General features: G+C 40.9%; 2 protein-coding genes across 8 annotated transcripts in view; both read left to right on the forward strand.

Annotated features, from left to right (window-relative positions):
- Positions 1-2,396: 2,396 nt before the first annotated feature.
- On the forward strand, positions 2,397-5,269 carry SS18L2 (SS18 like 2). The gene is made up of 3 exons (XM_081245446.1): positions 2,397-2,582; positions 2,818-2,894; positions 4,745-5,269. Exons 1-3 carry the CDS (start codon positions 2,514-2,516, stop codon positions 4,830-4,832), a joined length of 234 nt encoding a protein of 77 aa, XP_081101572.1. The 5' UTR covers positions 2,397-2,513; the 3' UTR covers positions 4,833-5,269.
- Positions 5,270-8,931: 3,662 nt separating this feature from the next.
- The window catches only part of NKTR (natural killer cell triggering receptor), a 49,922-nt gene continuing 32,951 nt past the window's right edge, over positions 8,932-25,902 (forward strand). For 4 of the 7 annotated variants that reach the window (XM_081246391.1, XM_081246392.1, XM_081246394.1 and 1 more), the window contains exons 1-5: positions 8,932-9,043; positions 9,217-9,297; positions 23,940-24,014; positions 24,585-24,692; positions 25,201-25,245. In XM_081246391.1, the coding sequence (XP_081102517.1) occupies positions 9,240-9,297; positions 23,940-24,014; positions 24,585-24,692; positions 25,201-25,245 (286 nt within the window). In that variant the 5' untranslated portion in view covers positions 8,932-9,043; positions 9,217-9,239. Of the gene's footprint in view, positions 9,044-9,216; positions 9,298-22,651; positions 22,929-23,937; positions 24,015-24,584; positions 24,693-25,200; positions 25,246-25,550; positions 25,579-25,902 lie in introns of those variants that run through there. The other 3 variants (XM_081246398.1, XM_081246393.1, XM_081246395.1) reach the window with 3 other exon arrangements.

Consider the following 25,902-nt stretch of genomic DNA (forward strand, 5'->3'; position numbering starts at 1 on the left):
AAGAGGGTTCCCTTTTCTCCACACCCTCTCCAGCATTTGTTGTTTGTAGATTTTCTGATGATGCCCATTCTAACTGGTGTGAGGTGATACCTCATTGTAATTTTGATTTGCATTTCTCTAATAATTAGTGATGTTGAGCAGCTTTTCATGTGCTTCTTGGCCATCTGTGTGTCTCCTTTGGAGAAATGTCTATTTAGGTCTTCTGCCCATTTTTGGATTGGGTTGTTTGTTTTTTAATATTGAGCTGCATGAACTGTTTATATATTTTGGAAATTAATCCTTTGTCCGTTGATTCGTTTGCAAATATTTTCTCCCATTCTGAGGGTTGTCTTTTCGTTTTGTTTGTAGTTTCTTTTGCTTTTCAAAAGCTTTGAAGTTTCATTAGGTCCCATTTGTTTATTTTTGTTTTTATTTCTATTACTCTAGGAGGTGGATCAAAAAAGATCTTGCTGTGATTTATGTCAAAGAGTGTTCTTCCTATGTTTTCCTCTAAGAGTTTTATAGTGTCTGGTCTTACATTTAGGTCTCTAATCCATTTTGAGTTTACTTTTGTGTATGGTGTCAGGGAGTGTTCTAATTTCATTCTTCTACGTGTAGCTGTACAGTTTTCCCAGCACCACTTATTGAAGAGGCTGTCTTTTCTCCATTGTATATCCTTGCCTCCTTTGTCATAGATTAGTTGACCATAGGTGTGTGGGTTTATCTCTGGGCTTTCTATCCTGTTCCATTGATCTGTATTTCTGTTTTTGTGCCAGTACCATATTGTCTGGATTACTGTAGCTTTGTAATATAGTCTGAAGTCAGGGAGTCTGATTCCTCCAGCTCTGCTTTTTTCCTCAAGACTGCTTTGGCTGAAACTCAGAGTTTAGAGAGTAAAGGAGTAGAGTGAGAGCCACTAGAGAGAAAAGAAGAGGTAAGACCATATAGGCTCTTGGACATGGTAGAGTTTGGGACAGGGGAAAACTGATTGGATTTGCATTTTGTAAAAATCACTTTGGCTGCTGATATTAAGATCAAAGTGGAGAAGGCTCATGGAAACTGTGGTAGGACCAGCTGGGATGCCAGTGCAGTTGACTGGGCAAGAGAGGATGAAGCTGGAGCTTAGGCAGGAATGGTGGTAAAAAGGAAGAGAACTGGGCAGGCTGCAGAGAAATATAGGAGCAAGATCAACAGGACTTAGTGATGAATTGGATGTGAAAGGGTGACAAAGTGGCTTCAAGGATGATGCCAGTTTCCACAAGTGATTTTTCTCAAAGTTTACATCACCAGCCCAGTCCTTGGCCCTGAGTTCCAGGCAAACAGCCAGCCACAAACTTCAACATCTCCATTAGACATCACCTCAAACTGTACACATCCACAGCTAATTTATCACTCACACTTAGCCCTCTGTTAAATGGGATGAAACCTCCTCCGAGGGATGAATAAGGGAATTGTGGAGGGAGAGCCCAGCAAAGCAGATGAGCCTGCTCTGGGAAATAAAGCTCTAGAAGGCAGAATTGCCCGGATACCCTTTTTGAGGAGTAAAGTCTTCCAAGATCTGCCTCCTAAATTAAGTGGCTGCTTCTCACTCTCTGCTACAGAGAAAACCAACCTTGCTCCCATGTTCATCATGGATGGACTGGACAAAAGAGAAGACAACCAATTCAGAGTTTTAGTGGTTGCCAGCAGTAACAGTGTGGCCCAAGAGATTGGCCCAGCTTCCTCCCTTTATCTTTCAGCAAACCACCTCCGCAGTATGGTGCATAGGCTGTGCAGGGCAGTGGTTGAGATCAAAAATTCTAAAGCCAGACTGCTTCTGTTTAGATACTGACTTTGCCCTTAGTAGCTATGAGATCTTGGGCAAGTAACTTAACCTCTGTTTTCTCATCTGTAAATTGGGGAAAATTATAGTGCTTTTTAGGGTTGTAAATCTGATTTTTAAAAAAAGAAAAAAGAAGGGCCCAAAGGAAAAAGAGGCCTATAGGCGAGTTTCTCCCTCAGCAAAGGGTAAAGCTGACACTGGTGTTTTCCTTGGCCCTGCAGGGTTTGGCTTGGCAGGAGGCAATTCCCAGGGTTCAGGCTCCAGACGCAGGCCTGGAGGCACCAGAGTGGTACTGAAAGAGGTGTGGATTTGGAGCCAGATATCCATGTTCCAGCCTCGATTACTGTGTGACCCTGGGGAAGGTGCTGCCGCAGACAAGCAGGGCCCAAAGCCTAAAAGGCGAGGAGCTGACGCCGAACCCCGCACCTGAGGCTAGCTTGCGCAAACGCAAAAGATCCACAGACAGCACCGAAGCCCCAGGGGCGGAGTCGGAGGAGGTCGCTGAGAATCGCTCTTGCGCGCCCAATCACAAATGACGTTCCGCCTGTTCTCCGCCCCCTAGGTGGGAGGACCCAATCAACGTCGAGAGCGTATGCCCACTTAGCTTGGGTCCTTGCTGCGGCTGTAGGGCGTCTAGGGCTGCTGGTCAGCTCTGGTCTAGACGCGCGGGGGTCTGCAAGCGTGAGGCCGCCTTCCAACCTGGCTTCCCGGGATGTCGGTGGCCTTCGTGCCGGACTGGCTGAGAGGCAAGGCGGAAGTCAATCAGGAGACGATCCAGCGGGTGAGTGCTAATGCGGGCAGAGCGATCTTAGCAGAGATCCCGAAGTGCTACGGGTGCTGGAAGCTTCCTAGAGTGAGCAGCTGAGACGTGTGCGTAGGGTGACTTGCCGTCAGATGGGAATGAAGTCAGCAGAGGCGCTGGGGCTGGAAATCCCGGCATTGGGGCGGGGGCGGGGAAGGAGGCAGTTGTCCCCGCCGTCCTGATGTCGTGCTGCACTGACCCTTTCATCTTTCAGCTCCTGGAGGAGAATGATCAGTTGATCCGCTGTATTGTGGAATATCAGAACAAAGGCCGGGCGAATGAATGCGTCCAGTAAGTCCCCTCCCCATTACCCTGACTAATGAGTTTGGCGGGGAAGCCAGTATAGGAATACAGCAGCTGACCTGAACTAGGAGTCTTGAGAGATTGATCGCAGATGAGGCTCAGAGAGGTTACCTGCCCAAGACCATACGGACAGTGCACTGTGAAGCTTGGAGTCAGACGTGGCTCCCTCTTCAAAACTTGAATTGTGCTCATTACAAAGACTGCTTCACGTGAAGCCATGTCAGCCGATGACAACAGGGATGGGGAGGAAAGCACTCGGAAAACTAGTGTCCGGAGATGATGAGAGCAGTGGCTGCTTTCTGGTCGTGGAACCCTGGCTCATACTTTTCTTGTAACACATGCAAAGACCAATAAAAGATTTCCAGGTTAAGACAGAGGTAAACTTGGCACAGTAATTTAATGTGCTCTCTAGCTATATGCCAAAATGAGGGAAAACAGCCTCTTTTCTAAATGTCATCCAGGAATTATGCCCCATTTATTACAGAAACAAAAAATTTTATTTCATTGTTACCAAAGCCATGCTTTTCCCACCCCCTAAAAAAGTAACCTGCAATCCAGCTTTGGGTAAGTCTTTACACTGGACACTGGCATTTGGTAATTTGCTTTTGTACAGTTTATAGTAAACACTCTCATTTTTCTATACGGCAAATAGTTGCAAAACACTCCATTTGATGCAGTGATTCTCAAACTATGGGGTAAAAAAGTTATCAAAACCTCCTAATGGACCTTTTCACACTGCACTGTTCACACTTCCTGCCCCCTAGCCTGATTTGTCTTCCTAGGTGGAGAGCTCTACCCCCTGATTGAGAATCGCTATTATAGTAAGTGTGCATTGATCATGGAAGTGTCTTGTCCCTTCTTTAAGTTTGTTCAAGATTTTTTTTGGGGGGGGCCCTTGTGGCATGCGGGATCTCAGTTCCCCGACCAGGGATCAAAACCGTGCCCCCTGCATCGGAAGCATCAAGTCCTAACCACTGGACCGCCAGGGAATTCCCTGTTCAAGATATTTTATAAGTAATACTGAGACCAGGCACTGTTTCAGCCACTGGGGAATCAGTACCAAAACAGAGACCAGCTCTGCTTTCATGGAACTTACCTTCTAGACTGTAGAATCATATAATTAGGCACATACTAATAAGCACTTCGAACAAGAATAAAGCAGGGTAAGTGGGGGGAAGAGCGCTACTTTATACCAGGTATCGTTGATGTGACATTTGAGTAGACGCCTTAGGTGGGGGAGCAGCTATGCAGATACGTGAATCAGAGAGAGTATCAGGTGGAAAAGCCCCCAGGCTAGAGCGTGCTGGATATCTTCAGGTCATAGCAAGGAGGCCACTCTGGCCAGAACTCGGTGAGTAAAGGGAAAGTGGTAGGAGATGAGATCAGAGAGGGTAACTAGAGGCCCTGATCATATAGGGCCTTATAGGCCATGAGAGCTTAGCTTTACTCATAATGAGATGGGAGGCTTTGGAGGGTTTTGAACAGAGGTATGACATGGTCTTGACCTAAATTGTACAGTGATCACTCAGGCTGCTATGTGGATAATTAGAGTAGGGGTGCAAAGGTAGAGCAGGGAGACAGGTTAGGAGACTGCTGCAGTAGTCCAAGCAAGAAGTGATAGTGGCTTGGCCTAGAGAGGTAGCTATGGAAGTGAGAAGTGAGAACAGATAAGATTCTGGATATATTTTCCTTCAATATGTTAAAGTAAGAAGGTTGACAACACTGAGTGATCCAGTCAGTGGATGAGCCATTCACTAGGGTGGATAAATTCTTTTCCAGTTTGTTGTTCATGTTCAGTAAAAGCAAACGTCTAATTTTTACCTGTTTCTTACCCATAGGTACCAGCATGTGTTACACAGAAATCTCATTTATTTGGCCACCATCGCAGACGCCAACCCGACCAGTGCTTCAAAAACAATGGAATAATCTTCCAGTTGGCTGTTGTGAGGAGTAATCAAATGTAATCTATTTCCTAGGAAATGGAGGCAGGATCCTTACCAACTCACCTGCTTAGAAGGTGAATGGAACCTCTGTGGCTCTTTTCAAAATGTGAAAATGCAAGGAAAGCTACTAAATTAACCATATTCTCAGAGAGAATAGTTATTTTAATAAGCGGATTCGCTCAATTAAGTTGACTCCAGGTGTCCTCCTTCCTGAAATAAGTGTGTTTGGACATCAGGGGCATCTTCGAGTCTACCTTTTCAGTTTCAACCGGAAGAGGAAACTGAGCAGGTATTGGGCGAGACTCCCGACTGAGACCCTGCCAATGGACGTGTAACTGTGTGTTCCCTCCTACCAGTTTGTGGTTGTGCACCCCCTGACTGCTCTTTTCAGGTTGCTTTGAAATAAAGCTTACCTTTCCACAAAAGACTGATATTGAGGTGTAGATGTTTTCATGTAATAAGTCTTCCATTTGGTTTTTGAGAAAAACTGTAAAGACTTAAACATATATGTAACAACACCATTATCATTGCTAACACAATAGTAATTCTTCATTATTATCTAACATCATCTACTAATAGAAGATGGGATGGGGAGGAAGAATATCTTTTTCTTTCTATCCTTTTAAGGTTCTTGGCTAGGCCTCTATAACAAAAGATTAATAAAAGCATACAAATTTATTTAATATAAGTTTCATATGACATGGGAGCCTTCATAAGGAAATGAAGACCCAAAGGAGCAGTTAAACCTGAGCATTTTTATAGTAAGTTTGATGAAAAGTAGAAAGTCACGGGAAAATGTGATAGGACATAAGGGTATGAGCTAGGTGTAGTAAACTGGAGGGAACTTAGTGAGGCCTTTTTGTTCAAAATCTGTGTCCCTCTGGATGTAGGGAGGACACTTCTAATACGAGGGTCTCATGACCTGTTTCATGGGAGAAGGTCTGAGAGTCCTTCCAGCATCTGCCATTTCTCAAATTCCTTCAGCGTGAAATATTCAATATGCCAAGGTGCCATATTTTGGAGTAGCATGCCCTGAATTCCACAATGTCCAATTTTCTTTTGTTCCCACAAAATGTGTTTTTGTTGATGTGTCTGAATCAGGATCCAAACAAGATTTACACCCTGCATTTTGTTGATGTCCCTTAAGTCTCTAAAAATACTTAACAGTTCCCTTTTCTTTTCTTTGCCATTTGTTGGAAAAACTAGGTCATTTGCTCTAAAATTTTTCACATTTCTGTTGTATCCCTGTGGTGTCATTATATCTGTCCCACTAATCGCCCACTTTTCCTATAAACTGGTAGAGGCTCATTCAGACTCAGGTTTAATATTTTTGGCAAGAATACATCATAGGAAGTGCTTGCTTTTGCATCACATCAGGAAATAACCTAATCTGATTTATTATCAAGTTCCTGATAGCCTTTCACTTAAATGATGATCTACCCAGCTTTGATCTGTTACTTCCTCAGGGATTACATAATGGTGATTTTCTATTTTATTGTTCTTTTTGCCTCTATTAGCTTTGCTGTATAAAGAACTTTCCCTCTTTGAGACTTATCTGTTAAATGAGGCAAAGAGATTCTTGTGAACCCAAAATTAAAACCTTTTGTTGGAGTCAAGGGTTGCAACCCAGGGAGGCTGTAACATGTAAACAGTGAAGAGAGACCTCATTTTGAGTCCCAGATCTAACACAACCTCTGAAAGCTCTGTTTCCTCAGCTCTAAAATGGGAATAATGAAAGTAGTATCCGCCTCCTGACGTTGTGAGATGGAGATAATGCAGTTGAGAGCTGGGCACATGGTAAACATCCAAGTGTGTTAGCTTTGTGTGTTAGCTGAAGGCTCTGGCCCTTTCTAGGCCTTCTCAAGTCTGGAAGGGAGCCTGCTCCCCCACCCATTCTGCCATCTGTAGGGTTCTAACCCATCATTGGTCTCCTCCCTCCTCTACTATTCATGTGGTTTGAGCTCATACTCCATGCCAAGTAGGCTGCTCATGGGCCTAATCTGATCAGCAGATATGGTGGGTGCTGTGCAATATATTTAGTTTTGAATTAGTTGCTAATATTTAAAAAAACGAGGATTTCCTATAAAAGCCTGGCTTTCTAGCAATGCTGGGTTACAGATCCATGTGGCAACCATCAGCTGGAGTGGGATGGCAGCTGCCCCCCTTTATTAGACAGTTTGAACACTTAAAAATCTGTTAAGAGGGTGGATCTCGGGACTTACCTGGCCGTCTAGTGGTTAAGACTATGCACGTCCACTGCACGGGGTGTGGGTTCGATCCCTGGTTGGGGAACTAAGATCCCACATGCTGCATGACATGGCCAAAAAATTTTAGAAAAAGAGGGTGGATCTCATGTTGTGTTCTTACCACAATAAAATAAAACAAAAACAAAGTAGAGAGTGGCTACCAGATCCTGGGTAGAGGGGAGAATGAGGAGTTATTGTTTAATTGGTACCAAGTTTTAGTTTATTATTTTTTTTAATTTTTATTTATTTTTGGCTGCTTCGGGTCTTCGTTGCTGCACGCGGGCTTTCTCTAGTTGTGGCGAGCGGGGCCTACTCTTCGTTGCGGTGTGCCAGCTTCTCATTGAGGTGGCTTCTCTTGTTGCAGAGCACGGACTCTAGGTGCTCAAGCTCCAGCAATTTTGGCACACGGGCTTCAGGAGTTGTGGCATGCAGGCTCAGTAGTTGTGGCTCGCAGGCTCTAGAGTGCAGGCTCAGTAGGTGTGGTGCACGGGCTTAGCTGCTCCGCGGCATGTGGGATCTTCCCAGACCAGGAATCGAACCTGTGTCCCCTGCATTGGCAGGCGGATTCTTAACCACCATGCCACCAGGGAAGTCCCCAAAGTTTTAGTTTTACAAGATGAAAATTGTCTTATGGATAGATGGTAGTGATGGTTGCACAACAATGTGAATGTAGTTAACAGCCTCTGAACTGTAAGCTTAAAAACAGTTAAAATATTTTATGTATATTTTACAATTTTAAGAAAATAATGGAAAAGTACAACCCAACAGTGTGGCCCCAGCCTAAAGATATATCAGTGTAACAAATAGAGTCCAGAAATAGAATCGCACATATGTGGTCACAAAGCCAAGGTAATTCAATGGATAAAAGTCTTTTCAACAAATGGTGGTGGAACTACTGTATAGACCTACGGGGGAAAGAAATGAACCTCAACTTCTACCTGGCCCCACATCCACAAATTCTAATAGATCATAGACTTACACCTTTGGTGTAAGATTGGGCTACAAAACTTCTAAAAGAAAACATAGGAGAAAATCTTCTCGAGCTTGGGGTAGGCAGAGATTTCCTACACAAAGAAGCACAAACCATAAAAAAAAATTGATCAAGTGGTTTAATCAAAAATTAAAAACTGCTTTGCACAAGCCACTTTCAAAAGACAAGACGCAGATTGGGAGAAAATATTCGCACTTACATAAACCTAACAAGAGAGTTGTATTCAGAACATACATGTATCTAACAACATGTTAGTATCCAGAACCCGTGCATTCTGTAAGACGAAGAACGCGATTAAAATAAGGGCAAAGGTCTTGAACTGAGATGTCACAAAAGAGGGAGAGTGGCCTTGAACACAACTATACCAGTGACGCTGGCCCCAAAGCGGGGACGAACGCACAGTTCAGCCTATAGGCCTTTGAAGTGAGACAAATGGTCTAACGGGATAGTGCCATAACTACTCCTTGAGAAAAAGAAAACCAAAGCTCTGTCGCTCTACTAAACCTCAACAACCTCATTCTCCCAACTGTTTCGCAGATTCTGAAACAAGGAAGCTCGCGGTATCTGCAAATACGTAGACACGGCCCTTGAGAAAGGACCACAGAAAGTAGAGAGCACAGGCGCGTCCGGGGCTCCCAGATTGGGCGACTGATTCCAACACACAGGGGGGAAAAGGGGCGGCGCAAAACAGGGCCAGCTCAGGAATAGGAGCGCCGGGGCTGGAGGCTCTTCGAGCTCCAAGGCACGCCCACGTAAGCTCACCCACTTCGGTTACCCACCGCCTTCGAGACCGTACTCTCGCGGTATTTGTCCCGACTCTCGCGGGGTTTAGCGTGGCACTGGGAGACCAGGCCAGGGGGCGGGGGTGGTGGTCTGTTAGTGGCGTTGGGCTTCGGCCGTGGTGGCAGCGGTTTCTCCTCTGCTCACGGGGAGCAGCTCAGGCTGGAGGCCAGCCAGGTGAAGAGCTAGGCTGCATGTGTGTGCACGCTCCGTGGGGGCCGGGAGGCCTGGGGTGAGAGGGAGCTGGTCTCGGCCTCGGGCGCTGTCGCACCAGGCCAGCGGGAGGTGACTGAGGCGCGGGCTCCGCCCTAGCCCTGCGCCCTGACCGCTTTCCTCCCCGTCTCTCCCAGCTCTTGCCGCCGCCTCGGTCGCGATGGGGGCGCAGGACCGGCCGCAGTGTCACTTCGACATCGAGATCAACCGGGAACCGGGTGAGCCGGGACACTGGGGAGCCCTGCGGGCCCTGGGCTTGCCTTGGGGAAGAGGAGGGGGTCTACCTTCATCACCCCTCCCCCAAGCCTTTTTGGGACTGGTAGGCGCAGTCGGCACTCTCTTTTCTCCTGAGCGAAAGTCGGTGCAGAAAGGAGAGTGGCCCGGATACACCACTCCAATCCTAAACAGGCCTCGCAGTCCCAAACTCCATGCCCCCTTGCACCCCCGGAATGAGTGTTCATGCCATGCCTAGCGCCAAGAAAAGGGGTGCAATCCTTTGTGGACTTTGTCTCTCTCAGTGTCTCTAGGGGCAAACACTCCCTATTTCGATTTCTGGTCCCTCACTCTGTACTGTGAGCTTTGGACTCGTATATTCTGTATTTCCTAATCCTTGTACAGCATTAATAGGTTAACTCCGCTTTTATTTTTCCTTAAGTATCTTTAGCCAGAATTTCTTGGTTCGTAGGAAAATGACTTAGCACAAGTCTTGGGTGATAAACCAAAGCATTCAGTACCAACAGACTTGCAGCATGTGTGCGCTTAGGATTAATGTTTTGTTTTCAGGGAATCCAGCCATTCGTTAGTATATTTTGTTGAAAATAAAATATTTTCTTCTGGAGGGTAGTTGTTTCGTTCTAAGTTACAGAGCGCGCGGGGTTCCAAACTGTTTTCTTACCTCTTTTTTAGTATCTGTGAGGGAAGTTTTAATTGGAGGCATATATACAGTCTTTGTGCCAATCTTGTTCAGCAGATTCTACGTGCGGCTGTTCTAGACTCTGAGGATATAGCAGTGCATTAAACAAAGGCCTCTCTCCCTTGTAGTTTATATTCTGTTGGAGAAAGGCAGACAATAACCCCACCACCACCAAATTTTTTTGTCTTGTAGTAGGGATACTGTTTTATTTTATTTATTTATTTATTTATTTTACTTATTTATTTGGTTGTGTCGGATCTTAGTTGCAGCAGGCGGGCTCCTTAGTTGTGGCATGCATGGGGGATCTAGTTCCCGGACCAGGGATTGAACCCCAGCCCCCTGCATGGGGAGCGCCACCAGGGAAGTCCCTAGGGATACTGTTTTAATAGGTTGGTCAGAAAAGGCCATTTTGAGAAGATGACATTTAAGCAGACCCGAAGGAGATGAGGAGGTGAGTCGTGTGGATATCTTTGAGAAGAGCATTCCTGGTAGAGGTAGTAGTTAGTACAAAGGCCCTGAGGAGAGAGGGTACCTGCAAGTTTGAGGAACAGCAAGAAAAGCCCACGGGGGCTGGAGTAAAGGAGGCAGGTGAGTAGCAGGAAATGGGTAAAGGCCATAGTAAGCACTTTGACTCAGTGAGATAAGATATTGAAGGGTTTTGAGCAAAGGAATGATGTGATCTTAGTAATTTTGTTGCATTCACTCTTTTTCATACTTTGAGCCTTGTGGATCTTAATCCTTACTCTATAGTGAATCTACGTTTTGAATAACAGGGCTTATTTTTTTTTTTAAGAGTTAAAAATAACAGACTCCTGGAAAGTGGAGGTCAAATAAAGGTTCTCTAGCCACATAAAGTACAGTACTCCTTTCCTCATATACGTTCATGTCCTAGTTTTGCAAATGACTTTCGTCATGAAACATCTCCAGGATACGTTTGGTAAATGTAAAATGAATTTCGGTCCCCAACACTATAATACCTTTCTGGTAGAAGTGACTAGAACTCTTGAGAACACTGAATCATATAGAAAACAAGGAATGCTTACATTGTTCTAGGTTGAACCAGTTGATAATTGGCAATTTCATATGGTTTAGTCTCATATATAATACTTCTCTAGCACTTTTCAGTACTTTTCAGTATATTATGTAAGTAGTAGATACTTGATTTTTACACAACTTTTAAGGATCACTTCAGTTGTTTGAAATGAGGTGTCCTGCTTTGCACGATTTAAACATTAGTATGTATGTCATTGAGTACTATTCAAGTAATACTCTTCTGCTATAGTTAATAATTCACTTGATATAAATATCAATATAAAGTAATATCTTTGATTTACTTTGATAAGCAGAGATCCTTCAAGAGTGGACATACTATCCACATTAATGAGATATCAAGTACTGATAAAAATTGAGTTGAATACAACACAGTGTGTATTCTTTTGCGTTACTATCAGTGGAAATTTGTATATTTTTTAGCAAACATGTGAATTAGACTTTTGAATTGTAAAGCCACCAAATGAATGCAAATATATATTAAAAGAGGAAATGTCTTTAAATTATTTGAGTATAGTTATAGAACTCTTCATGTTGTTATTTCTCCTTGAGTGAGTTTTGGTAGTTGGTAGCTTTTAAGCAATTGGTCCATTTAATCTAAGTTGTCAAACAACATCGTTCCTTAATTTTGTGTCTGTGGGATCTATAGTGGTATTGCCTTTATTCCTCATATTGATAATTTGTGCCTGTTGTCTTTTTTTCTTTGGCCAGTTTGGCTAGATGTTTATCAATATTATTGTCATTTCAAAGAACCAGATTTTCGTTTCATTGATTTTTTTGTTTGTTTTGTTTTCAATTTCATTGATTTCTGCTCTTTTTTCTGATGCTTGCTTTGGCTTTATTTTGCTCTTTTTCTAGTTTCTTAAAGCAGAAACTTGGATTGTTGACTTGTGACCTTTCTTGTCAAGTATTAGTATTTAATGCTATAAATTTACCTCTGTGAAGGACCCCACAAATTTTGTGTACTGCACAAATTTTGATATATTGCTCATTCTCTTTCAGTTCAAAATATTTTCTAATTTCCCTTGCAGCTTAGTCTTTGACTCATGAATTATTTAGAAGTGTTTTACTTTCTAAATACTTGGATATTTTGCAGTTGTCTTTCCAATAATGATTTCTAGTTTAATTGCATTATGGTCAGGGAACATACTTTGTATGATCTCAGCTTTTTAAAATTTATTAAGGTTTGATATGTTCTATTTTGGTGAATTTCCCAGGTACACTTGAAAAGAATATATATTGTGCTGTTTTTGTGTAGACTGTTCTGTAAATGTCATTTAGATCCAGTTGGCTAATAGTGTTGTTCAGTTCGTCTATATCCTGGCTGATTTCCTGGCTTCTTTTATTGATTACCGAGAGAGGAGTGTTGAAATCTCTAGTTATAATCGTGAGTTTATTTCTCCTTTCAGTTCTGTTAGGTTTTGCTCCATTTACTTTGAGGCTCTTTTGTTAGGTGGATGCTTACACATTTAGGATTATGTCTTTTTTTTTTTTTTAATTTAATATTTATTTATTTATTTATTTTGGCTGTGCTGGGTCTTACTTGCAGCACATGGGATCCTCGTTGCAGCAGGCAAACTCTTAGTTGCAGCATGCCTGCGGGATCTAGTTCACTGATCAGGGATCGAACCCGGCTCCCCTGCATTGGGAGCACAGAGTCTTACCCACTGGGCCACCAGGGAAGTCCCAGGATTGTTAAGTCTTCTTAATGAATTAACTCGCTTATCATTATGTAATGACCCTTTTTATTCCTGGTAATTTTCCTTGCTCCACAGTCTGCTTTGTCGAATGTGAATACAGCTACTGCAGCTTTTTATTAGTGTTTACGTGGTATGTCATTTTCTACTTTTATTTATTTATTTATTTGTTTATTTATTTATTTATTTGTTTATGGCTGAGTTGGGTCTTTGTTGCTGGGCGCGGGCTTTCTCTAGTTGCAGCGAGTTGGGGCTACTCTTCATTGCAGTGCGCGGGCTTCTCATTGCGGTGGCTTCTCTTGTGGAGCATTGGCTCTAGGCGCGTAGGCTTCAGTGGTTGTGGCACGTGGGCTCAGTAGTTGTAGCTCGCGGGCTCTAGAGCGCAGGCTTAGTAGTTGTGGCGCACAGGCTTAGTTGCTCCGTGGCATGTGGGGTCTTCCCGGACCAGAGCTCAAACCCGTGTCCCCTGCATTGGCAGGCAGGTTCTTAACCGCTGCGCTACCAGGGAAGCCATCATTTTCTACTTTTAACCTACTTATATCGTTATATTTAAAGTGGGTTTCTTGGAGATAGCAAATCGATGAGTCTTGGTTTTTAATCCATTTTCACATTATCTGTCTTTTAATCCGTATATTTAGACTGTTTACACTTAATATAATTGTTATGTTTGGATTTGTCAATTTAATAATTGTTTTTACTTCTTCTGTTTTTATTCTGTTCTCTTTTTGCCTTTTGGATTATTTGAATTCGTATTTTTTAAATTTTCTGTTGAATTTTTAGAGATATCTCTGTATAGTTTTTTTAGTGGTTACCCTAGAGATTACAGTATGTATGCTTGTCTCTTTACAGTGTACTTAGAATTAATATTTTACCACTTCAAGAGAACTGTTAAAACCATCCCACATATAGCATCCTTTACCTCTCACCTTATGTTGTACTTGTCCTATGTATTACATCTACAAACACTGAAAACTTTCTTTCAAATGTTACACATATTTTAAAGAACTTAAGAGGAGAAAAAAAATACTCTTATCTTTACCCTTTCTGTTACTGTTTGTTCCTTTTTGAAGTCTGAAGTTCCTCTGGTAACATTTCCCTTCCACATGAAGAATTTGCTTTAAGTATTTCTTTAGAGCAGAACTTCTGGCAGCAAATTTTCTGTTTTCCTTCAACTGCAAATTTTATTTTGCCTTTATTCTTAAAAAATATTTTCACTATATATAGAATTTTGGGTTAATAGTTATTTTCTTTTAACACTTGAAAAATGTTCCACTCTCCTCTGGTCTTTATGGTTTCTGATAAGAAATCTATAGTGATTCGAACTGTTGCTCCCCCAAATGTAAATGTATTGTTCTTGTCTAGCTACTTTCAACATTTATCTTGTCTTTAGATTTCAGCAGTTTTATTGTAGTGTGAATTTCTTTGTGTTTATTTTCTTTGGGGTTTGCTGATCTTCTTGAATCTGTGTCTGTCTTTTGCCAAATTTAGGGAGTTTTCAGCTGTTATTTCTTCAAATATGTTTTCTGTCCAACACTATTTCCTTTCTTTCTGGGACTTTGATGACACAAATATCAGAGGTTTGATACTACCCCACAGGTCCCTGAGGCTCTATTTATTTATTTTTTCCATCTTTTTTCTGTTTTTCAGATTGGATAATTTCTATTAACTGGTCTTCGAGTTCACTTTTTTTTTTTTCCCTCCGAGTTCACTTTATCCTCTGTCATCTCTGTCCTCCTGTTGAGCCCACCCAGTGAATCTTTATTTTTGGTTATTATACTTTTTCATTTTAAAATTTCCTTTTGGTTTTGCTTGTGGCTTTCTATTTTTCCAGTCATTTTAAGAGTGTTTGTCCTTACTTAGTGGAGTATGGTTGTAATGGCTGCTTTAAAGTCTTTGTCTAATAATGTCAACATCTGTATCATCATGGAGTGGCTGTCTTTGATTGTCTTCTTTTCCCTTATGAGATATGAGATTTTCTTGGTTCTTTAAATGTCGATAAATGCTGGACTGTATCCTGGACGTTTTGTATGTTATGTTATATGACCCTGGATCTAGTTTAAATCCTGGGGAGAATATGGACTTGTGTTGTTGATGCTGATGATGTTATAGCAAACAGTCAACCCAGTTAGGTTCAGCTTGCAAGTTCCCACCCACCTTCTGCTGTTCAGTGTCAGATCCATTGCATAGTTCATGGATAAGCTCAGGAATTCATGTACAACTTAATGGGATTGTTTTTTGAGCTCCCTCTTTTTTGAGATCTCCCCAACACATTCTGGCCCTTAGGGACTCCCTTTTTTGTTCATATGGCTAGAAAGCAAGGGTTTTAGTTTCCCTGTTCTTCCATGTGCTTCCCATGACTGTGTCTGTCTCTGAGGGTAAGTGGCAACAGGATAGAGAGTAAAATGCAACAGGAATTCTTCCTAAGCTCTTGGGACCACAGTTCCTCTAGTCAGAGAGAAGGGTTCCCCTCCCTTGGAGTTTTATATGCTTGCTCTCACTGCTGCTGCCACTGCAGAATTCCTTAGGAGCTGGGACAAGAGAGTATGGAAAAAATACACCAAAAAATGAGATATCCTCTATTCACTCTGATCTGTTGGGGCCCCCTTTCTAGAAATAGAGGGCTTTTCTTAGAGCTTTGTTTTCTCTGTACCCAGTGGGCAGTTCCAGGTTTCAGATTGCTTTTGATTCCAGGCCAAGAGGTATGGGAGGAAAAACAAAAACAAAATTCATTGCCAGTTTGGTGGGCTTTTGTGATCTGATGTCCTTCCCCAATGCCTACTACCATTATTTTTCAGTCCTTGGGTAATTGTTCCATGCTTTCTGTCCAAGGTTGTTTAGGTGCATTCAATAAGAAAGATAGGGCGGGGTATATTTACTCCATCTTGACTGAACCTAGATTTCCTTCTAAATTTTTTAAAGGTCCTAACTGGTAGAAATTAGCCAATCCTTTTTCATCGTCTTTACAAATAAATTCATGTTTTCTGAAAGTAGTAGCTTTTTGTGTGAAATATGATACCCAGTTTGGAAGTATAGATATGAAATTTTCACTGACAACTATTTTTCTGACAGGTAGGCCCACCCTTCTTTGGTTAAATGTTACTTCTCTCTATGGTTGTTAGTGGTTGGTTAAACTGAGTACCTTCCAGGGCAGACATGAAATAGGAATCTTGTTTTTCCTTCTTTGGTGTCTCAGAAACTTGCCTTTTACTTGCCTTATTCAGATCTTATATCAAGAAATGGAGTACTGGAGCCCAGGGGACCAGGTTTTAGATATCTGTTGCAAACTGATTTAAGCCAGTTCAGTTAAGAATGGCTATTAAGTTCTTTTTAGAGTATATCGGGGAGTCACCGATAAGTTAGGGGATGGCTATAGATTGCCTTTGTCACAACCTTGCTACCAGGGCACAGTGAAAGCAAGTCTCATTTGCCACATGTAGACGTTGGCAAGCAAGTATGCACACAAGTAAGTCACATAACCAGTTCTGTAAGTTTGATGAAGTCCCAGTTCTGTCCTTTCCAGTGCTCCAAGCACTCTTTATGTGAAAGATTTCTGGTCTTGAAAATTGTCATGCGAATCTTTTAGTGTTCTGCACCAGAATCCTCCAAAATCTTGACTAGACCCAGGACCTTTTTGGTGGACCCAGCCTTAGGTTCCACTCCAAAGGGTGACTCCAGATTTATATGTCCTGTTAGTGGAAGGGTATGGATTATCTCCAGATGTTTTTATTCAGTCTGTATGTTCCAAACATCACTAATTTACCAATAAGAACCCATTTCTAACATTCATCTTGCTAATTACAAGGCCTCTGATTAGAAATAAAGATAGCAAAAGCAGTATTAGAAGCTACCTCTGGAGTACGGCCTTTGATTTATCACCCCTGAAGGGTGTTTCTTTCTTAGAGGCCTAAGGTATAGTTTTAAAACTCATCTGATTACTTTACATGAGAATGTCTATGTAAGGTATTTTAAAATAAATTATAGCTGTAATATACTACATTGTAGTAGTATAATGGTGTAGACCTTTTGTTTTCAAACCGTGAGATGGTGTCATGAGGCCAGGAGGAGTCAAACCCCCATTTTTTTCACTCCCATTCCGTTTGTATCCAGTAGGGTTTTCCAAAGGCTGCATGGCATATAATGACACTACAGATTGAATGCAGAAGCAGATAGGAAAATCTAACTATCTTCTATTACGCTAGACATTAATGAGATTTGCAAAAATGTAAAACAATGACACTCATTAAATTTTTTGTTCATATTTGAAAATGTAAATTGTTTAAAATAACCCATATTAAAAAGTCTTTAAGGTTCTCAGGGATTGTTTAGAGTATAGACAGATTCTGAGACCAAAAAGTTAGAGAACTGCTCTTATAGACACATGCTTTCATAGAACTCAAGCATTGGGCTTTATCTGCACATGTTTTAAACTTTTTGTTTGGATATAATTTCACATTTATAAGAAGTTGAAAAATAAAAATAGGAAAAAGAATGCCCATCTATTCTTTACCCAGATTCATCTATTTACATTTTATACCATTTGCTTTATTAATCTCTCTCTTTTTCTCTCTCTACACACACATTTTTTTCTGAACCATTTGCAGTTCACCCACATCATGGCTCTTTACTCCTAAATACTTGTGTATATATGTTAAGAATAGGGATATTTGGGCTTCCCTGGTGGCGCAGTGGTTGAGAGTCCGCCTGCCGATGCAGGGGACACGAGTTCATGCCCCGGTCCGGGAAGATCCCATATACCGCGGAACGGCTGGGCTCGAGAGCCATGGCCGCTGAGCCTGCGCGTCCAGAGCCTGTGCTCCGCAATGGGAGAGGCCACAGCAGTGGGAGGCCCGCATACCACACACACACACACAAAAAAAGAATAGGGATATTCATTAAAAGAGTCTTAAGAAACATTAAAAAATTTTTTAAGAAAGAAAAGAATAGGGATATTCTCCTACATAACTACAATGCAGTTACCAACTTCATAAATTTACATTGATACAATACTTTAATCTACTGTCTCTGTATTCCATTTTTGTCAGTTAGCCTAAAAAGTCAATTATAACATTTTTCCCCTCCAATACAAAATCCAGTCTGGCATCAGATATTACATTCAGCTGTCATGTCTCTTTATCCTTCTTTTTCATAGCCTTTTGTTTGTTTGTTTTTTGGTCTCTATGACATTGACATTTTAGAGGAATACAGCCCCTTCCCTTTTTATTTTTTTAAAATTTATCTATTTATTTACTTTTGGCTGCATTGGGTCTTTGTTGCTGCAGGCGGGCTTTCTCTAGTTGCATCGAACGGGGGCTACTCTTCGTTGCAGTGTGCAGGCTTCTCATTGTGGTGGCTTCTTTTGTTGCGGAGCACCTGCTTGAGGCGCACGGGCTTCAGTAGTTGTGGCTCACGGGCTCTAGAGCGCAGGCTCAGTAGTTGTGGCGCACGGGCTTAGTTGCTCCGCGGCAGGTGGGATCTTCCCGGACCAGGGATTGAACCCGTGTTCCCTGCACTGGCAGGCGGATTCTTAACCACTGTGCCACCAGGGAAGTCCCCCGCCTTCCTTTTTTTTTTTTTTTTTGCGGTACGCCGGCCTCCCACTGTTGTGGCCTCTCCCGCTCTCCCGTTGTGGAGCACAGGCTCCGGACGCGCAGGCTCCGGCTCCGGACGCGCAGGCTCAGTGGCCATAGCTCACGGTACCAGCCGCTCCGCGGCATGTGGGATCCTCCCGGACCGGGGCACGAACCCGTGTCCCCTGCATCGGCAGGCGGACTCTCAACCACTGCGCCACCAGGGAAGCCCCCCCCTCCCCCGCCTTCCCTTTTTAAATAGAACATTACTTGTTTCGTATTTGTCAGAGGCTTAAGGTTGGTTTTACAAAGTGATAACCAAAGTGTTTCTTTAAAGGAATGCTTGACTTTAGAATGTTGCTTTATGTGGGCCTCAGAGCAATATTATAAAACCCTGGCAAGTTATCAAAATAGATAAAATGGGGATATCATTGAAATGGGTGTTTTAACTTTACTGCTCAAGGTTCATGTGAATTGAAGAAACTGAATAAAAAATGTATCCTTAGTAGGGCTTCCCTGGTGGCGCAGTGGTTAAGAATCCACCTGCCAATGCAGGGAACATGGGTTCAAGCCCTGGTCCGGGAAGATCCCACATGCCGCAGAGCAACTAAGCCCGTGTGCCACAACTGCTGAGCCTACGCTCTAGAGCCTGCGTGCCTCAACTACTGAAGCCTGTGAGCCACAACTACTGAGCCTGAGAGCCACAACTACTGAAGCCCATGCACCTAGAGCCCGTGCTCTCGTGCTCTGCAACAAGAGAAGCCACCGCAATGAGAAGCCCGCACACCGCAACAAAGAGTAACCCCTGCTCGCTGCAACTAGAGAAAGCCCGCACGCAGCAACAAAAACCCAATGCAGCCAAAAATAAATAAATAAATTTATTATTTTTTTAAATGTATTCTTGGGCTTCCCTGGTGGCACAGTGGTTGAGAGTCTGCCTGCCGTTGCAGGGGACACGGGTTCGTGTCCTGGTCCGGGAAGATCACACATGCCGCGGAGCGGCTGGTCCCGCTGAGCCTGCACGTCCCGAGCCTGTGCTCCGCAACGGGAGAGGCCACAACAGTGAGAGGCCCACGTACCGCAAAAAAAAAAAAAAAAAGTATTCTTAGTAAACATTGTAAAGTACTTGGAACTGAAACCGAGAAATAAGCTTTAAATAAAGAGGAAGACAAATGTTTGAGTACTGCTTATGACCTTGGGCAAGCCACTTAACCTCTTTGTAAATGGAAATACTATAGAGTTTTGTTATTGTGGTTCTAAAGATAGCAGTACAGTGAAATTTGCTTGTATTCAAAATTACCCTTTAAACTTTAGACTCACACTCAAGATAGCTTATACTTTGAGATAGAACGAGCATATGAGATCTGATTTGTACTGAGGGAACAGGAGAAATGAATCTCCCATCTCAAGCACACCCTGGGTCATAAGCTCATGAATACAGTGACTGGATGCAGTGGTCTGCACTATTTAAATGATTTCTCCCCTTTTTATACACTCATAAATTAATAGGAATTCAGTGCAGTAGTGCCTGCATAATAAGGTTCTTGGAAAGTAATTAAATAATACAACCACCTGTCTTACAGGTCGTGTTTTTGTAAAATGAATTTATTCTAATGGATAGATTAATTAAGGAGCAATACCGTTTGTGTTGTGACACAATTAGATAACAAGGTGGGGAACTAGTGACATGGAAGAGAAGAGCTGTGAACAGCACTGCTATTCTGAGTTATTCTTGTTGTCCTAATAGTAATTTGAAAGACCACAAGAAGGATTATGCTAATGACAGTGCTGAGAAAGGCCAGAGTGAGGTGTGATCAATTGTAGGATTTCCTCAATGATGTTTAAGTTTTATAACATATTCTTATAACTAAAAACATACCTTTATTATTGATACTCTTAAGGAAAAAAATCATTTTTACTATGACCTGAAATTCCCTTGTCCCCAACCCCTATTGTCCCATGGAAACAGTTGTCTTTATATGTGATTTTTTGGATAATGCAATGTTTCTTTCAGTTCTGTCATTATTGCAGAGCTGCCTGTATTTGTAAAGAACCTAGCACAGTATCTGACACACTTTTTTTTAAGTTGCTTTAATTAGTGCACATGCATGAGCATGAGCTCGAGCACTGAGCTCATGTTCAATTTTAGGGAAAAGGCTTGTTTCCATTTCTGTAAGCAAGAGTGTTCTCCCCCACCCCTTTTTCTCCTTATTTTTTTAGAAGTAGGGCCCAGAGAATCCCAGTAATAACACCAGGCCTGGTTGAAAGGTCATGAAGGAAAATTCATATGGATTTTTATGGGGACTTTGAGAGAAGAAAGTTCACTTCTTAGCGCCGTCTTTTTCCTTTTCTTTCTTTGCCTCAAAACGCCAAGCGAAATATACAAAGATTTTTTCCTTTTCTACCTTTAACATAAGATGGCTGTTCCTTTTCTAATTCTCACCTTCTACCCCTGTTTGAGTCCCTGTGCTTTTCTGTTATTTTTCTACCTTTGCTGGTATTCATCTGTCAGTGTTGTTGCAAAGGAAATTCTGACGTTGGTGGATGAACTAGCTGTCCAGTATGATATTTTACAGTTCTGATATGTACATCATTTACTTTAGAGCCTTTAACAGTGTTTTTAACCTTGCACCATGGTATTGAGCCCAAAACAATTTGGTTTTGTTCAGTGTTTTTCTTTTGCTCTTAAAAACACAATGCCATGGAAAAGACAAAACCTCTGCTCTAACCCCTGCCCCATGAGAATGAGAGGTCAATAGAAATTTCTTTTCTTCATCAGGTTAGAGGGTAAGATATTAGAGGTGAGCATTTTCTTAAAAATCATTGTAGTTAGATATCCCTCTCTGAATATTAGACCTGGAAATATAATCACATTTAACTGTTTTCATATGTACTGTACCACTAGAGTGTTCATAACTACTAATCATCTGTAAAGGGGAAACTAAAAATGAACTTGAAACTTTCATCAGTTTTCACTTGGAGGCATTAAAGATTTTTTTTAAAAACCCTTGAGGGACTTCCCTGGTGGCGCAGTGGATAAGACTCTGTGCTCCCAATGCGGGGGGCCCGGGATCAATCCCTGGTCAGGGAACTAGATCCCACATGCAACTAAGAGTTCACATGCCACAACTAAGCAGCCCACATGCTGCAACTAAGGAGCCTGCCTGCTGCAACTAAGACCCGGTGCAACCAAATAATAAATAAATTAATTTTTTTCAAAAACCCTTGATATTGAAGTTACTATTACTACAGTCCTAAAAGAAAAGGCGAAGTTTCAGTTGTTTTGATTATATCTTTTATTCTGAAAATTAACTATCTTAAAGGGATTCCAAAGATCTAAGTATGTTCTAGTTTGCAAAGCTAGATGATTTTGAACTTGACACCCACCTATCCAGCCATTTCTTAGGGATTTATGAAGAGTGATGGAAATACTTTTATCACACTGGTAAAATATGTCCATGTAAATACAAAGAGTAGTATTTAATATTACTGATATTACATGTAGTTTTTAAAATTCTGAAATGATTTTAGATACATTGCTGTCCTCCTTTTTGCTTTCTTTTCTTACCTTTTTCTTCATCCCTTTAGATAACAAGATCAGCTAGAAGGTTTTGAAATTGCTTTAAAATTTGGTTCCAGCACTCCATTTGGCACTGTTGACTTGGGAAAGTCTCCGTATATGATTCCATCACCCACTTTTTATCCTTTAAGGTTGTCTCTTATGCAGTAGCTTTGTTTTGTCCTCAGAGGAACTGACATGGCCAGGAATAAATTAAAATCATAGTGATACACAGTAAATCATTCTGTGTCTGTACTGAAAATGACTTATGCTTGGTCCACAGTTAATTTTGATTTATTCCACAAGTCTCCTTGAGTGTATACAGATGTTCATAATGGAAAAGATTTTATAGAATAAAGGGAAAGGGAACTCAAGAAAGTGACTATAAATCAAAATTCCATTTCTGATTTTATTGAGACACTTTCAGGAGGTATGCAAATTCAAAACCATTTTTAGAATAATGTAATTTGCCTCTTGCACTCTCATTCACAAGTCGAGTTTTCCAGAGATTACACAAGATGTGATGATGTCACCACTCTGACAGCTGATGGAATGTGTGCTTGTGTATTTTTGTTTTTTGAAAGTTTCTGAGTTTTAATTTATAATACAGTAAATAGCAATAAATATAACCACATTTTAAAAGCTTAATCATTTTTAAGAGTTTAAAGGAGGGACTTCCCTGGTGGTGCAGTGGTTAAGAATCCTTCTGCCAATGCAGGGAACACAGGTTCGATCCCTGGTCCAGGAAATTCCCACATGCCGCGGAGCAACTAAGCCCATGTGCCACAACTACTGAGCCCACGTGCTACAACTACTGAAACCCACGTGCCTAAAGCCTGTGCTCCACAACAAGCGAAGCCACTACAGTGAGAAGCCTGTGTGCCACAACAAAGCATAGCCCCCGCTCTCCGCAGCTAGAGAAAGCCCATGCGCAGAAACGAAGACCCAGTGAAGCCAAAAAAATAAAAATAAGAAAAATAAAATTAAATAAACTAAAAAAATTAAAAGTATTAAAAAAGAAAGAAAGAAAGAAAAAATAGTATAAAGGAGTATTGAGACCAAAAGTTTTGTGAAACACTTCTCTATTGGCATAGTTAAATCGAATTTTCAGACTTGCTCCTTCTCATTTCCTGTTTATTGTAGGGTTGTTTGTTTGTTGGTTAGTTTTTAGGCACCATACCTATTCTCTTTATACTCTCTCAGGACTAGAATGTGAGTTTTAGTTGTGAGTGGCAGCTCAGGAAGTTGTCTGTAAACAGTTTTTTCATAAAGGTAAAAAGCTGATGTAGAGCACAGAACTTGTTCTAACAGTACTGCCTGGAATGACTATCTTATGATATGATGTTCTCATCACTGGAGGGGTTCAAGCATAAATCAGACAACTATTATCAAGAGTTTTTTTTTTTCCTTGGCTGCGTCGGGTCTTAGTTGTGGCACTCGGGATCTTCGTTGAGGCACGTGGGATCTTTCGTTGCGGCGCACAGTGTCTTCATTGCAGCTCTCGGGCTTCTCTCTAGTTATGGTGTGCGGGTTTTTTCTCTCTGGTTGTGGCTTGCGGGCTCCAGAGTTCATGGGCTCTGTAGTTTGCGGCACGCGGGCTCTCTGGTTGAGGCGCGTGAGCTCAGTAGTTATAGCACGCGGGCTTAGTTGCCCCACGGCATGTGGAATCTTAGTTCCCAGGGATTGAACCCGCGTCCCCTGCATTGGAAGGCAGATTCTTTACCGCTGGACCACCAGGAAGTCCTTCGAGAGTATTTTTAAAGAAGATTAATAGTTCAGGTAGGAGATGTACTATAAGGAATCTAATAATATAAGGTCCCTTTAAAAGACACTTAAAATCCTACAGTTTTAGGGCTGAAATCAGTTTGGTTGCATGTGAATCCTAATGCTAATAGAGTGGGGTTCTTGTTAGTTGGTATTGCCTAGTTAAATTCTTTCCTGTTGAATCTCTTAAAAAATTAAAATGAATTACAAAAATGGACCCTTTGATTTGTTAATTCTATTTATTTCTCCCATATAAAGTATGATATATTTAATCAACTTGCTTACCTTTTTTTCATGTGTTTTATTTCAGTTGGTCGCATTATGTTTCAGCTCTTTTCAGATATATGTCCAAAAACTTGCAAAAACTTCCTTTGCCTATGCTCAGGTAAATGAATTATTAAATTATTTCCAATGAGAAGTCCTGGCTTACAGTTTCTTCCTTAACAGAGTAGATATTTTCCTTAAAAAGTAATGATCTGTGAAATGGATATAGCAAAGAAAAAATATTATTTTCACTGATATGATGTTAGGGAAGCATTTCTTAAAGGGAAGAGAGGAGAAAGAAATAGTCTCAGAAATGAAAAAGGAAGTACCACCATATGTAATGAAATCTTTATCCATTATAGTTTATAAAATAATAGTATATTCAAAACTGACTTATTTTGGTAGAATTTTACAGATTTTAGTACTTTGAACAAATTTAGCATTCCAGATTTCACAAGAAATTTAGGATTAAAAGATAGGGAAGCAGAACATAATGAGATTGTTCTTTGTTACATGTAATTGGATTTATTTCTTAAAAAAGTAGAAAAAATAGGGAGGAAAAACATTTATGATGTTACTTATCTCTTACAGTGCCCAACACAAGGGAGGGATTTGACAAAGGATTAATTGGATGGTGCTTTCCATGGAAGGATATGTTTGTAGCTAAACTTCATTTCTTTTTTTTTTCCAGGGGAGAAAGGCCTTGGGAAAACAACTGGGAAGAAGTTATGTTATAAAGGCTCTACATTCCATCGTGTGGTTAAAAACTTTATGATTCAGGGTGGGGACTTCAGTGAAGGTAGAGCTAAAAGTTATGCTCTTAATAACTATCAGTTTCTAAAGCATCTCATTATTACTTTTAATTGTAAATATAGTGTCACAGTATGATGTAAATATTAGGTGGTCAGTGAATAGTTGTTGGATGAATGAATGTTGTAGGCCAAGAATGTATAAAAAGCAAAATACTAAGACTTCTTTTTGTTTGTTTTTATGCAGTTTTAATACATTTACTTGGTGAATACCCTACAGTGAATGCCAAAGTACTGTTCAATTGTTTTTATTCTTTTAGAATTTTGTTGGTGTGATTGCTGTTTGAAATAAGTGGGTTATGGAGAGAATTTTTTAAATAGTTTTTATTATAATGGGATTGGATTTATAGTTTAAAACTGAGGTTAACTGAGGAGTCTTAGAATTTTTATCATCTGCAGTAATTACTCCTTCAGCAAATTGAAACCATAAAAAGTAATTTATGTGTATTAGTATATTTTTAGTTTTCATTATTGTTTAATGTAGCTCATTATTTTCAGGTAATGGAAAAGGTGGAGAATCAATTTATGGTGGATATTTTAAAGGTAAGGCTTAATATTTTATGGTCTTTTGTTTCAGTTCTGATATTAAAGCAAGTTTGATCATGTACTTTTAATGAGAAGAGGTTTACTTATAGTTCACTTTTTGCATGAAACTAATGCTGCATGAAAATACTTTATTTGCATGAACTTGGGGATAAATTACATTGTAATATATAACTTAATTGACAAGATTAATTAAGGCTAACTTTATGGTTAAACATGACTTTCAGCATGGAGGTTAGGCAACTATATACATGAAAACTCCTATCTTCCTGCCTAAAACTGTCAACATATTCTTTTGTTTATAGAGAATGTGGTCTTTTGCAAAATGAAAAGGTAAGAGAACGAAGCTCAGTAACACAAACTCCAACTCTGTTCCCTTGCACCCTTCCTAATAAATTTATGGACAGTCTGGGTCAGGTTGTGGCTGGATTTCTTATATTGCTTGAAGACTTGGAAAATTCTGTATACTGTTTCATACATGCATCTGTATCTTCTTTTCTTTTCCCAATGGGTTATTATTTCCACGTCAGGGAAAAGAATCTAGTTAATGTTTATTTTCTCTAAACCAAGCAATTTCTTTGAATAAAATTTGGTATTTCTTCCTTTCTCAAAGGTTTGTATGTTTTCTTTTGTATACTAGAGCTATATGATTGTGTT

This window comes from Mesoplodon bidens (assembly GCF_964165515.1).
Source record: "Mesoplodon bidens genome assembly, chromosome: 10".
Classification (NCBI taxonomy): Eukaryota; Metazoa; Chordata; class Mammalia; order Artiodactyla; family Ziphiidae; genus Mesoplodon; species Mesoplodon bidens.

Coding starts and splice junctions, on each gene's coding strand:
- SS18L2 (XM_081245446.1), top strand. CDS start 2,514: ATGTCGGTGGCCTTCGTGCCGGACTGGCTGAGAGGCAAGGCGGAAGTC. Junction 2,583..2,817: donor ATCAGGAGACGATCCAGCGG/GTGAGTGCTAAT, acceptor TTCATCTTTCAG/CTCCTGGAGGAGAATGATCA. Junction 2,895..4,744: donor CGGGCGAATGAATGCGTCCA/GTAAGTCCCCTC, acceptor TCTTACCCATAG/GTACCAGCATGTGTTACACA.